The sequence below is a fragment of the Barbus barbus genome (genome assembly GCF_936440315.1).
Source record: "Barbus barbus genome assembly, chromosome: 23".
NCBI classification, from domain to species: domain Eukaryota; kingdom Metazoa; phylum Chordata; class Actinopteri; order Cypriniformes; family Cyprinidae; genus Barbus; species Barbus barbus.
The window spans coordinates 6741126-6754500 of NC_136751.1; the positions used below are offsets into that span (position 1 = coordinate 6741126).

The 13375-nt window shown below is 35.6% G+C and overlaps 1 protein-coding gene across 1 annotated transcript in view; it reads left to right on the plus strand.

Moving 5' to 3' along the window:
• The window catches only part of LOC306843067 (ras GTPase-activating protein 2-like), a 41439-nt gene extending 29315 nt beyond the window's left edge, over positions 1-12124 (plus strand). Inside the window, exons 20-24 of the mRNA XM_079374315.1 lie at positions 4348-4430; positions 4959-5167; positions 5256-5359; positions 5646-5817; positions 7662-12124. Of these exons, the coding sequence (XP_079230441.1) occupies positions 4348-4430; positions 4959-5167; positions 5256-5359; positions 5646-5817; positions 7662-7692 (599 nt within the window). The 3' untranslated portion in view covers positions 7693-12124. The remainder of the gene's footprint in view (positions 1-4347; positions 4431-4958; positions 5168-5255; positions 5360-5645; positions 5818-7661) is intronic.
• The last annotated feature ends 1251 nt before the right edge of the window (positions 12125-13375 follow it).

Sequence of the window (13375 nt, forward strand, 5' to 3'; positions counted from 1 at the left end):
ACCAAAAAAAGGACACATTAAATTGATCAAAAGTGACAGTAAAGAAACTTACAATGTTAAAAAATATTAGTTTCATATAAATTATCTTCTTTTGAACTTAATTTATCAAAGAATCTTGAAAATAATGTATTAAGCAGCACAAATGCTTTCAATTTTGATAATAATAAGAAATGTTTCTTGAGCATATTAGCATGCTGGAGCAGTGGCTCCAGAAAATTTATTTTTAACTGTAATAATATTTTGCAGTGTATTTTGATCAAATATATATGGTTAGCATTAGAGACTTCTTTCAAATATTTTAAAAGTCTCACTAATCATAAACGTTTGTGCGGTAACTTTTATACAATTTGCGTGCGCTTACATTTTTTTTAGTTGTGTACATTTCCACATTTTTTAGGCGGAGTGATAATGAATCACTGAATCGTTGTTTTTTAACTGATTCACTGAAATGGGCAGTTTGAAAGAAATGAGTTCCAGACGTGTAACGCACTTCCCGTCTGAATCAGTATTTTTGTTATTGAGGTTTGAATAAGGACACTATTACAAATATCTCTGTCAACACTGTCACACTTATGAGTCATGACATACAGAGCAGGAAATATTCACAGTGTTGGTTTATTTTTGTACCGCCTGAATAGTGCCCTTATTCAAACCTCAATAATAAAAATACTGATTCACTTCAGTATGCAGCACTCAGCTTCACTGCTTCCTAACTACGTAATTCCCACATTCCCTTAAAGTGAGCTGTCCTGTGAAACAAGAGCCATGTCATTTCCCAAGGTGTAATGTGAATGCAAATCTGGATGTCCCCGCATGATACACATTTACCGTTGTTGTAATAATAAACATCCTTCAGTGTGATAAGCTCAAAAGAAGACAGCATGGTGGCTTGAGCTTATTTTACTTCCTGCTGGAGTGTCAGCAAAGCTGAATTACTGTTGTTGTCTTTTTTCCATGGGAGAGCTGATCAAACATATACTACTGAAAGGAAAGAATGCTATTGATAAAAAAGTTTGGAAAAATTAAGATTTGACCATTTTTTTAATTTCTCTTAAGCTCACCAAGGCTGAATTTATTTGATGAAAAATACAGTAATAACTTTTCAGCAGCAATTACTCCAGTCTTTAGTGCCACATGATCCTGCAGAATATGAGGATGTTGTGTCTTTATCCAGCAGAGTTCAGAAGGCTGAAAGAATTGTTTTGAATATTGCCTCCTTTGAAGGTTTTTTCCCCTATGCATTTAGATTTCCACATTGCTTTTTTATTATGTAACTGTGTAATCTATCATATAATTTAAGCACTTGTGCTGGGAGTGACTCTGGCAGAACGCCTGTTTCTTGTTAGTGTTCACACAAATAGAAAGAATTATAATGTTTGTACATTATTTTTCTTTCTTGTTAGCTATTCTCTTAATTATACCAATAAAGAGGTTTTCTGAGTAATATTTGTTTTATGGACTATAACAGTTCTTGTACATTACCTGTGTTTTCTTGTGACTTTATGTCCATATAGTGACCCCAAAAAGTATTTGGACACCCGAGTCAGTAGATAACAAAATATAAAGAAAAAAGTATTGAGACAAATGACTAGGATACAAATTGAGGAGAACTGATTTCATACAGTCAAAATCGATTAGGCGCCACTGTTTTATTTCCCATTTTGATGCAGGAATATTCTGTATTGTTGAAGCATGAGGTTCAAATTCACCTCAGGATCAGGGAGTGTAGGTTGCATTTTTAGTAGACAGTGCCTTTTGACCAAATGCGCTCACATCAGTTAAAAGAGAGAGAGAAGCTAATAACTCGTGGTTTCATTTCCTCTTATTTGATCAATGAACAGTCATCTTCTAAGACTCATGACCGCTGAGCATCTGGACTAAATGATGGACTGTCCTCTGTAGAAGTGCAGATTTCATTTGTAAGCGTCCTCCACATATCAGATCTGGGACTGTCGAGGATGTTATGAAGGTACTCTGAGTTTTTCACTGGCTAAACTCAACCTGACCCGCTTAATGGTTAAAAAATCTCGCTGGAAAGAAAATCAAGATGCTAAAAGTGTTACATGTTTACATATAATAGTTAAAATGTATATTAAATTCAATTAGCGAATGTTTATACGATGTTAATTATAGTTAAATTATGTTTAACTCAAGTACATCTTTCTATGTAATTTCATATTGTCTGTAATATGATTAAAGTACAGTTTCAGTACAATCTGGAATGCTAAACTAAAATGTCTTTCATTTTAAATTTCATATGTCATGTATGAACATATATTTGTAATTGTAATATAAACATATTTGTAATATTCTAAAAGGCAAACCTTTTTGGCATTATTACAAAGTGCATTTTTAAAAGTGTGTAAACACAGTCGTGGAAGTGTGATATTAATATCGGTATAAATATATAGGATACTTTTGTGTATTGTACTAACATACAGTAACTCAAAATATGACCTGATGAGACATTTTGGAAATGCACTTGCTTGTAAAAATATTACCAAAGCAATTAAACATGGAGTTTGACAGTACGTGTTGTACCTTATCCAAGATGAGGAAGAAACCTCGATATGAATCAAGACTCCACAGGAGAGCCTGTCCTCTTCTGAGTTCTTACTGATGAGAATTCCTGCTGCACTTTTAGTCTGGGGTGATGGGATTGCAACAACAAGCCTCCTCTTCATTTGAACATTTGTCTTTCATCCTTTTACAAGAGTAAAATCTGAGAAAGTGGTTTAACAGACCTACACTTCAGAGTCCAGACCCCGCAGTCCACTGAAGAGCTTAAATACGTGTGTACAGTGATAAGCATTTACTAAAAAAAAATAGGTTTGAGTTATGTACACACTCACATTCTTGCCTTGATATAAAAGTGAAGACGTACTATAGACTAAAAACATGCTTTTGAGGACAGTTTTATCCCTAAACTACAGCTAAGAGTTTTCTGCTGCTGTAATTTAAGTAGCTTAATATGACACCGCAGAATATTTTACAGTTAAATGTCAAACCACCAATCTTTAATCTTTGCTAGGAAGCTAAAAACCATCTGTTTGTGGTGTTGTAGTGTATTGTCACATTGGAAAACTGCAGAAGCGGCTGTTAGAAACTAAGAAATTAGAAGATGCTAGTAAAAATATCTGCCAGTGGAACAGGGCAAAATATTTTCAAAATGTTTAATACCTTGCCATTTTAATTCTCAGACAAATGGTGTAAGTAAAAGAGTTCAAATGTGTTTTTAGGAATGCCTAAGCAGCCTCGGGTGTGATACTGCATTTACTACAATACAATTCTAATGGCTCACTTTTTCATTACGTATTAATATTTTACAATTAATTAAGAAACAAATTAAATTTCAGCTGTAAAGCAGCTCTACAGAATATAATAGTGTCTGTTTTTAGCTCTATTTAATGGTTTCAATTCACTTCAATAACTGTCAATGTTACAATATTTATTAGCTATACTGCAGCTATAAGCAGGTCTACAGAAGGCAAAAGTGTAATTCAACTCAAGTCATTCAGTGTCAGTACAATTCAGTTACAATTACATTGTTGATGTTGTGAAGTTATTATCATTATTCAGCTCAAAAAAGTTGTTTCAGACCCTATTGACTTTAACTGTGCCTTATATACTGTATAAACTAAGGTTAATAGTATGACACTCTATAAACAGAAGCTGATTTTCACATATATATATATATATGTTTTTGTGTGTGTGATAGCATGGGTGAAACTTGGTTTTGGCCAGTAAGCATCCAAGACCAGAAATATCTCTTTTTACTTTAAGGATAATTTAAATGACTTATTTATTATTATTATGTAAAAACCAGCGAGCCAGCTAGTGGCAGCACACACCTGGTCAACATTCGGGAAGAACATTGATTGAAAAGAGTCAATGGCGTGTGCGGCTTTAGTTCTCAAGCATCTGTGTAATTTGGCTGTTCTGTGGTCAAAATGCTGCACGTCAGCTGAGGAGATGAAAATAGGAATTTTTCAAATGTGTAGAATGTGCTTGAGAAACGGCTGTGTGTTTGTATTGGCGCAACAAGTTGGTGTGCTATGAGCTCCACAGACTCGGCTCGACTAGACCGAGTCACGGGTCATTACAGAATATCATGTGATGATTTAGTGTCCGTCTGAACTGCGGTCCCAAGATGTTTGTTGATGTGTGTATGCAAAAACAGACTCAAGCAGTCCCACCGGTCTAGGCTCTGTATTTACATTTATCGCAAATTTAATGATGCATGTTATTCATCAATATCCTTACACAAAGTGCTAAATATGGCAAAGTGTGAATTTTTAATTACTATTCAAACAGTATGGATAAATGTATCTTTATCTTTGTGTACAGGGAAAGAAGCACTGTGCGTCATTCCTGTGAAAAACATCCTTGGTGTCGAGAAACTGGAAGAAAGTGCCTTTAACCGCAAAAACGTGAGTAGCTCAGTTGTATGTGTGTGTGTGTGTGTGTGTGTGTTTATCTATGCTTCTATATCTCAGCTGGTATAGCATGGCGCTAGCAACGCAAAGGTCATGGGTTTCATTCCCAGTCTCATTATATTAATATTAATACTTGTTATATTAATTTTGTAAATTTTGAACACAAAAAAGTAATGGATTGCAGTTCTGAAAAAGTTCAGAAATCTTAGAAATGTTTTTCAATATTTATGCTCACCAAGGCTGCATTTTTTGTGATCAAAAAAGTATTGAACAGTAATATTATGACAATTAAAATGAAGACTGGACTAATGATACTGAAAATTTAGCTTTGAATCACGAGAATATATTACATTTTAAAAAAATGCAATAATATTTCACAGTTTTAAATTTTTTATTGTATTTCTGATCAAATAAATTCAGCCTTGATAACATTTTTTGAAAACAATAAAAAATTGAATTAATCCAAACTTTTGACTTTTAGTGAATGTGTGATATCCTCCTTTACCACTATTTGTTTTGCAGATGTTTCAGGTAATCCATTCAGAGAAGCCTCTGTACGTACAGGCGGGGAACTGCGTGGAGACCAACAGCTGGATCGAGGTACTGAGTCAGGTCAGTCGCTGTAACCCGGGGCGGCTCAGCACGTTTCACCCGTCTGCTTACGTGGGTGGGTCCTGGTTATGCTGTAAGGAACTCAACGAGAACACCCCTGGCTGCAAACCCTGCACTGCGTAAGACATCTTATTAATACATTCACATTTTAGCGCTTTATCGAATGTGTTCACGTTCTTGTTTTTGATGTCTGATTTTGTCTTATAGGACAGTGTTGGCTAATATTCAACTGGACATCGACTGTGACAGAGAAACAGAACGAATCTTCTCCTTCTTCTCCTCCAACCGCTCCAGACTACAGAAGATGGAGGGTGTGTATAGCCAAAAAAACTGAATAAAATCACAACTGGCCCCATTTACTTTCTTAATACACATTTCTGCATGATTCATCAGTGTATGTTTTCATGATATTTCTACTGAAAAGAATGTTTCTTGTCTATTAATGTAACAGTGACCTATGAAATAATTGCTCAGTTGATCCAGGATATTTCCTGCTCAATATTCAGTTTCACTCAGAAACAGTGAAATGTTTGAACTCAGTAAATTCCATTTTTTTTTACATAGCAGTAAAGTTGGTTTATTTGTCTGTGTCTACAGATGCCTGTGCCGGTATGTCAGTGTATCTTGGGCAGCAGGAGGAGTGTTCAGCCTTCACTATACAGGACCCTAAAGAGACCTTCCGTACTATTAAAGAGCTCGGAGAAGTACTGGACGAGCTGCAGGCTCACCACGACTCAAAGGGAGCACTAACTGATGAACCAGGCACTATGTAAGACACCCAAAATCTGTTAAAATTGGCATGAATTAAGACATCACATTTGCAAAGTGCAAAATGTGAAGTAATGTAGATTAATTTTAATTATTTTATTATAAGAAAAGTTCACCCAAAACAAAAATTTGCTGAAAATGTACTCACCCTCAGACCATTCAAGATCTAGAGTAGATGAGTAGATGTTTCTTCATTGGAACAGATTTGGAGAAAATTTGCATTATATCACTTGCTAACCATTGGCTGCTTTGCAGTGAATGGGTGCCGTCAGAGTCCAAACACCTGATAAAAACAACACAATATTCCACCAGTAGTCCACATGACTCCAGTCCATCAATTAATGTCTTGTGAAGGGAAAAGCTGCATGTTTGTAATGAATAAATCCATCAGCATTGCTTCTAGCTAAGAGTCCTCTATCCATGGCACTGCTTTCTCCAGTGAAAAAATCTTCTTTGTCTAAATCAGGAGAGAAATCTGCTCAGATAAAGCACCATTTACAAGTAAAAAATAGGTCAAACATTTTTTGTTCCCACTTTATATTAGGTGGCCTTAATATGTGCATTTAAATGAATCATTTGATACAATGCACTTATTGTGTACCTACATACAGGTTTTTACATTGTAATTATACTTTCACGTATTTACATATTGCACCTTAAACCTACCCATACCACCAAACCTGTCCCTAACCTTACCCGTATCCCACCTCAATAACAGCAAAAGTGTTGCAATTTAATATGAAAATAACATTGTACTTTTTTTTGATGTAAGTACTTATTAGTTGTGGGCACCTAATATAAAGTGATGTGTGAGGACAACGGGGTGGACTTTTTCACGAGAGGAAGCGATATTATGGATTATGGACTCTCTCATATTGCTAAGGCAGATGCGATGGTTTCAAATTAAAACACGAATGCTCTTAAGTGGTACTTAAGTCTGTTCATGAAGTGCTGAAATGCCAGTCATCGTTGTATAACCTCATTATGACCTATAACTTTTGGTGTAATATTTACCTAGCCAAAGATTTGTTTTCCTAAATTTACATATTATTGCTCTTTGGTTGATTTTGATTGCTTCTGTTGTCCTCATTTGTAAGTTGCTTTGGATAAAAGCATCTGCTAAATGACTAAATGTAAATATTAAAGGTAATTATCAACATACTTAAATATTTAGCTTTGCTTCAGGGACATTCACCAATCAAGCGGTGCTCTTTGATCCTCAAAGTAATATCAATGACAGCAGTGCTGGCAAGAACAGCTCTGGATATCAAGAAGAAAAGGTTGCAAAATAAAAATAAATTATTAAGGTTTTTCTCTTTTATTTGGCCTCATTATATGGGTTGGCCATCGGGCCTCAGTGGCTTTCTTCTAGGACAGATAAAAGGGAGCTGGGATGAATTTAAAATACACACAAAAGGAACAATGGCATAACTTTGCCAACATTTTTTTGTTATTATTCTCATAAATCGGTCAGTTAACCAAGTTGGAGTCTATTTCAACATTTTATGACTGTTTTGACATAAGGTTTGAGGTACAGATGTTTTTTGTGGAATAGGTGGAAATTTTATTCTCAAAATATTATGAGTTTAATCTTGAAATATTAGATTTATTGATATATTTTTATGTGCCACTAAAATGCTGTTATAAGAAACAAACTCGTCTACATCTTGGCTGGCAAATACATTTAAAAGTACATTTTCAGCAAACATTTTTCATTAAAAAAGTCCTAAATCAAAATTACCCCGAAAAGCTATTAGTCAAAATTTTGTCTTTTGTCTTGTGTGTGTGTGTGTTTGTATATGTGCAGTAAAATTGTTTGACATTCTTTTTTACTTTAAATTCTAGCGAGAATCCTATAGTTGGAAAGACAGCGTAACATTGTGACTGCAGGACCAGGTGGTACTGCCACAGCCACACAAGCAGAGGGCTCTGTGTTTGTCGACATTGAGGAGCACGACAGCGCTCTGGTTATGCTCAGAGAAGTGCTGCCGTCTTACCTCTCCAGCGATGGCCTGTCTGGGGTTACAGTGTACTTAGAAGAATTTGGCCAGTCAGGAGTCGAGTGGTGTGTCCGTGAGTTGCTATCATTGGAAAAATCTAGCTCTTTTCTCTGTGCCTGTTCGGTGTCTGTCTTATATCAGTTTTTAAGATCGTTTAGAAACCTCAATCGCCAGTCCGCACAGTAAGAAAAGATTCCAATCACCTCTTATCCATTCCTAAACAGGCTGTGAAAGTCCAGACACCAGAGTTTGTCTGAGAAATTATAGCTGCTAAAATAGTCTTTGAAAGAACTCAACCTTCACATATTTCTTTATAAACCGTCAGTTTTTCAGACTACTGGTCGTCTGATGTTAAATAACCATGTCAAAGGGACTCTTCGTTGTTCTTTATAGTTCTAGTATCATCCCTCTCACCCATCCCATTGAGTGTGTGCATGGTTTTCTATCTGTAGTGGATAGAATTAATCTGCCTTATAAATTCAGTGGAGGTACTTACAATCCCACACTTGTGTATGAATTAGGGACTAATGCAGAAGCACTTTAGATATTTGGAATATTCCAGATGAGATTGTTTTAGATACGTCGTATCAACCTTTTTTCCCGATATTGATCAGTTACATGATCGACTCTTGTGTAATGTTCTGTAGATAACGTTCATATCCTGTAGATTTTTACTAGCTATTTTTCTTACGCCAAAGATGTTGTTTTGTAGGTTTTCATGACTTGAAAATGGTATACATGTAGTTTTTTTAATACAGATCTTAAAATAAAAAAAGGAAAATGGCTATCTATATTTCATTGACGTACATTTTGGGAGCATCTAACATTTTGATAAACATGAAGAAGAGTTCGTTCAATCTTTGTCATTTTTTCCCCATACAAACAATGGAAATGTTTGGATATTTGATAGTATGCTGTCATAAACACTGTTCCAAAAACCTAGTGAGCTGCCTACAAAGACGGCATTTTAAGGCACCAAAATTGTGCTCGCAACGCAAAGGCTGTTCGGCAAAATCAAATTATGGAAGGTCTGCCTCCTTTGCGTAGATTTCATTCCCATAACTCAGTGGGGGAAATAAACAATCCTATAGGCGTTTGAGAAAATGCTCTAGCTTTAGTTTTATGCTATACTAAAAAGCACTGATAAAAAAGAATATTGGTATATGCCATTTTGCTTGAATATTGAGCTGTTAGCTTAGCAACATGCTAATAGCAAAGTCTAATTGGAATCAGTTGGAATTGGATTTAATGCTAATTATGTGACTTGCAACAGACCGTTCGGATGCCGTCTTAAAATATAACTGCCAGTGTCATCAAGGCAGCTCACTAGTGTTTTGAATGGAGCTATAAACAGATTCTTTGGTAAGAATTCTGTTTGACAAGTTACAATCACCTGCGTCATGTTTGTTGTGTTGTAGTTATGTGGTGGAATTGTCATGTCATTTCCTGATAACCACCCACTGTTTATTACAGGTCTACACATTCACGGGTTTGTTTTAAATGACCCCATTCTCAACTGTACAGAAGGCTTTTCTGTGTCTTTGCTGTAACATTGGAGACTGTTATGTTCTGCTTGGCATACTTGTGTTTTGCATATATTGTTAGTAGTCTAATCAGTGGTTCTCAACTGGAAGGTTAAAAATGTTCCATGGACTTCAATGAATATATAATGTGAAATGCAAACAATAAAATGCATTGACTGTATGATAGTGAGTAATTGAGATGACAAAATAGTAGACAAAAAAAAAAAACTTAAAAATAACACCCTATATGTAATGATGATCAATAATGAACAATTTAGTTCTGTTGGTTTGTAATTATAAAGAACATTTTTCTTTGAAGCCTTGGAGTATTTCACAATAGCATCACTTTTATGAGCTACAGATCTGTGCATTCTGTGTCATTGTGTGCCCAGTGTATGATTTTGTCCACAAATTCCCATCTGAAACCAATGATTACTGGATGATAACTGTCGTAGGGCAAAATCACGAGCCTTTGATTGCCCTTAATAGCTCGCGTGTACTGAAGAACCAGTAGAGTGCTGTAGTTCTGTATTGATGTAGGCCTGGTTCCCGCCCTGGTTCCTCTCTTGGCTTTTGAATTATTGCAGAAAATAAGCTCTATGCCCAACAAAAGCTTATGATACTTGCACATTGTGTTCATCATGATCTTCTCAATTTTGAAGCCTAAATACAATCACATGAGGTAAAAAGCCAAATGTAGTCTATAAATTTACGACACCACAGTCAGTCACATGACTTCCTCATCACCACCACTGAGCTCCTGACAACTCTTTAGTTAGTTTGCAAGAGCATGATTGTAAACACAAGGCTATTAAAGCGGACATAGATGAGTTTCCCTGTTTGACGTGATGATGTTTAATGTCCCCAACAACTTCTATAAGACCAGATTTAAGATATTTTGGTATCTTACTTAAGGCATTTAACCAAAAACCAATAGAAAAAAAACTTCTGGATGACGGAACGGGAAGTGCTAAAATGCTAACTCATTTCTGAGTTTTGGCCTACAAAAATACATAATCACTGCAATCTATAGGAGTGATGAATTTTGAATTTTTGATTTTCTATTAGCGCACAAACCTGCGTGAGAGATTTTCACAGAGCGCCGCGGCTCTTATAGTTTTCTGTTACATTAAAGTTCTCTCAAATGGTTGTCCAGAAGTTGCTTTCTCCGGTCCGGATATGGATATATGGCTCTTTAAAAGTGAGGAGAAAATGCTTTTGTTGATGAAATCTGTCACTTGTTAGAAGCTCAACAAATCAGGCTCCCAGAGACATTAAATACGGGTTGCAGTGAGGACATGGTGGTTTGTGGAAACCACAATATTTTGAGAATTATTGGCTGCTGAGAGCATGAAACCAATGAAATTTTGTACGATACACAATTTTGGTACCACGTTGGGTCACCAGCTGATGTCCAATATAAACTCTGGGTCATGAAGCAAAACCACTTGAGAACCACTGATTTAAATAAACTTAATATGTCATATCAAATTAAAGTGTACTTAGCATGATCATTTTACATTCTTTAAAAAAAGTCACCTTAGCATTATGAGAAAATCATAATTGGGGAATGCAGGACTTTCTTGGACTTTGGCATATCAGAGAAAGCAAATTGAATTCTGTAACACCCCAAACTCCATTGTATCATTCCATTCTGAACAAACTCTAGCGAACACACAAGTAAGACTACAGAACATCAGTCTACATGTGAATTTCAAGTGATGTGCCTCTCAACCAAATATATATATTTTTGTAATCATGACATTTTGAAAGCTGAAAGATTGTATTGAGCATTGATAAAGAGGCCTGGACACAATTTGCCATTTCAGCACGAACAATTATGCAACATTCACCTTCTGGTTATGGTGTCAGGATATATATATATTTGTATTGGGTCCATCAGATAGGTATAATTTGTGTGTATTTATCTTTTCTCTCATGTGATGTGTAGATGTTTGTAACACACTGTGAACTGAGTGTCGTCATGATATGTTGATGCATTGGTTGAACGGTACATGGATGTTCATCTGGAACTCTGCGGCTCCAGTGAGCTTCAGTAGAAATGTGGTACTGATCATCCTCACTTCATAACAGTGGTTGAGCAAAAAGCCGTGTGGGCTCGCTTAGCATCACAGTGATACCACAGACCTCCTCCATTCATTAGACTTGTCGGATCGAATTTAGTGGTTTCTGTGTATTCGTGTAAAGCCCAGCCATCTCTGAACTGGGCATATTTTCATCTCGTGTAACCGTACAGAAACCATTACGACCAGCATCCAGTGGCCTTTAAGACCCCCAAATGCCCCCGGACTAAAGGTTCTTCTTTAACATTCCCAATTTAGCACTTATCTTTGAGTCGATGGAACAATGCAGACGATGTCATTTAGCTTTTTCTCGAATGTATATCGGTACGAATCTACAATCACTATATCATCAAACCACGATGTACTCCTTTTAGGATGTTTGTGCTCGAATTTCACCCTGTTGCCGTAATTGGGCCTTTTGAAAACCTTGTAGTTTAAATAATGCATTCCTTAAATTATTATAATTTTAGATCAGTAATGTAGGTCTGTAAAACTGCTATAAATATTTGCACAAATTTGACCACTTTTTTTTTTTTTACGTTCCCATTCCTCTTCCAATGTGTTACTAATTGTACTGGACATGTTTGCTTCATTTTGTTATTTAAATGTTTTTATACCATTATTTTCACAATACAAGCTCACATAATTCCTGTGTTATTCGTTCTGTGGAATTAATTTGCAATAAATATATTGTTTGTGTGATTCTTGTTTGTGTGATATCAGTGGATCTATATACCAAATTTTCACATTTCAGATCAATAGCACATTAAGCTTTTGTGGCACACTATTATTGTAATAGCTCATTTATGCTGTCAAAATTAATAATTAGAAATATGCAACAAATTATACATACATTTACATTAGAAAACAAAAAAACACAGTGTTTAATGAAACTGCAGAAAAGACAGAAGACAATTAAACCTTCACATTGCAAATAATATCACAACTGGCCGACTAATCATAGAACGGATAAGATGTGTAAAATCAGTTGATTTGAGTTTAAAAGAAAGCCCATGCATGAACTTAAATTGTGTCGACCAAGATCATTATCATCGTCTTCAGTTTCACAGAAATGCTGAGAAAACTGCAAAATATGAATTCCTAGATTTCTTGTCCGACCTTTTCCCGCGGTCTTCAATCTATGGAAATTCTGAGCTGAGTTTCCCTACCTCTCCTTACATGAACCGTGATTAACTGTGTATTATCAGAGGCTGGGAACCGCTCCAGTGCAAATGAAAACATACAGCAGAGTATTGTTTGTACGTGCACATTTTCATCTCAAACATATGCTGTCAAGAATAATACGAGTGATATCAGTCGAATTTAAACAATGCAGAGGATAAATAGAAAGTCTCATTGATTGTAAAACCATATGGTTCCACTTTATTAGTATCACTGCAGTAAAAGGGCTTTTATCTGTCACAAAATCACCAGCATGAAAATTAGCTTGTTTTAAGCAAATCAAATGGCTGTAAATCTGTCCCACTGCCGAGATCTTGACCCTCTCGACCGGATTCCACAAATAATTCACATAACGTCATCATTTTGGCATTTGTTTGTAATTAAAAATCCACAGCATTACAGGAAGTAAATATGTATTTTTTTTACATTGCAAAATATAGTTAAAAATGAATATTCTGTCATCATTTACTCATCCTCAAGTTATTCCAAACCTGTATGAATGTCTCTGTTCTGCCGAACACAAAGGTAGATATTTTGAAGGAAGTTTGTAATCAGGCTGTTTTGGGGCACCAGTGACTTCCAAAGTAGGATAAAAAAAAATACTACCCAGAACTGCTCTGTTTCCTACATTCTTCAGAATATGTTCCTTAACAAAGTTAAATTCCAGAACAAAGACATTCATACGGGTTTGCAACTACTTGAGGGTGAGTAAATGATGACAGAATTTTCATTTTTGGGTGAACTATCCCTTTAAATAACTGCAAACTAAC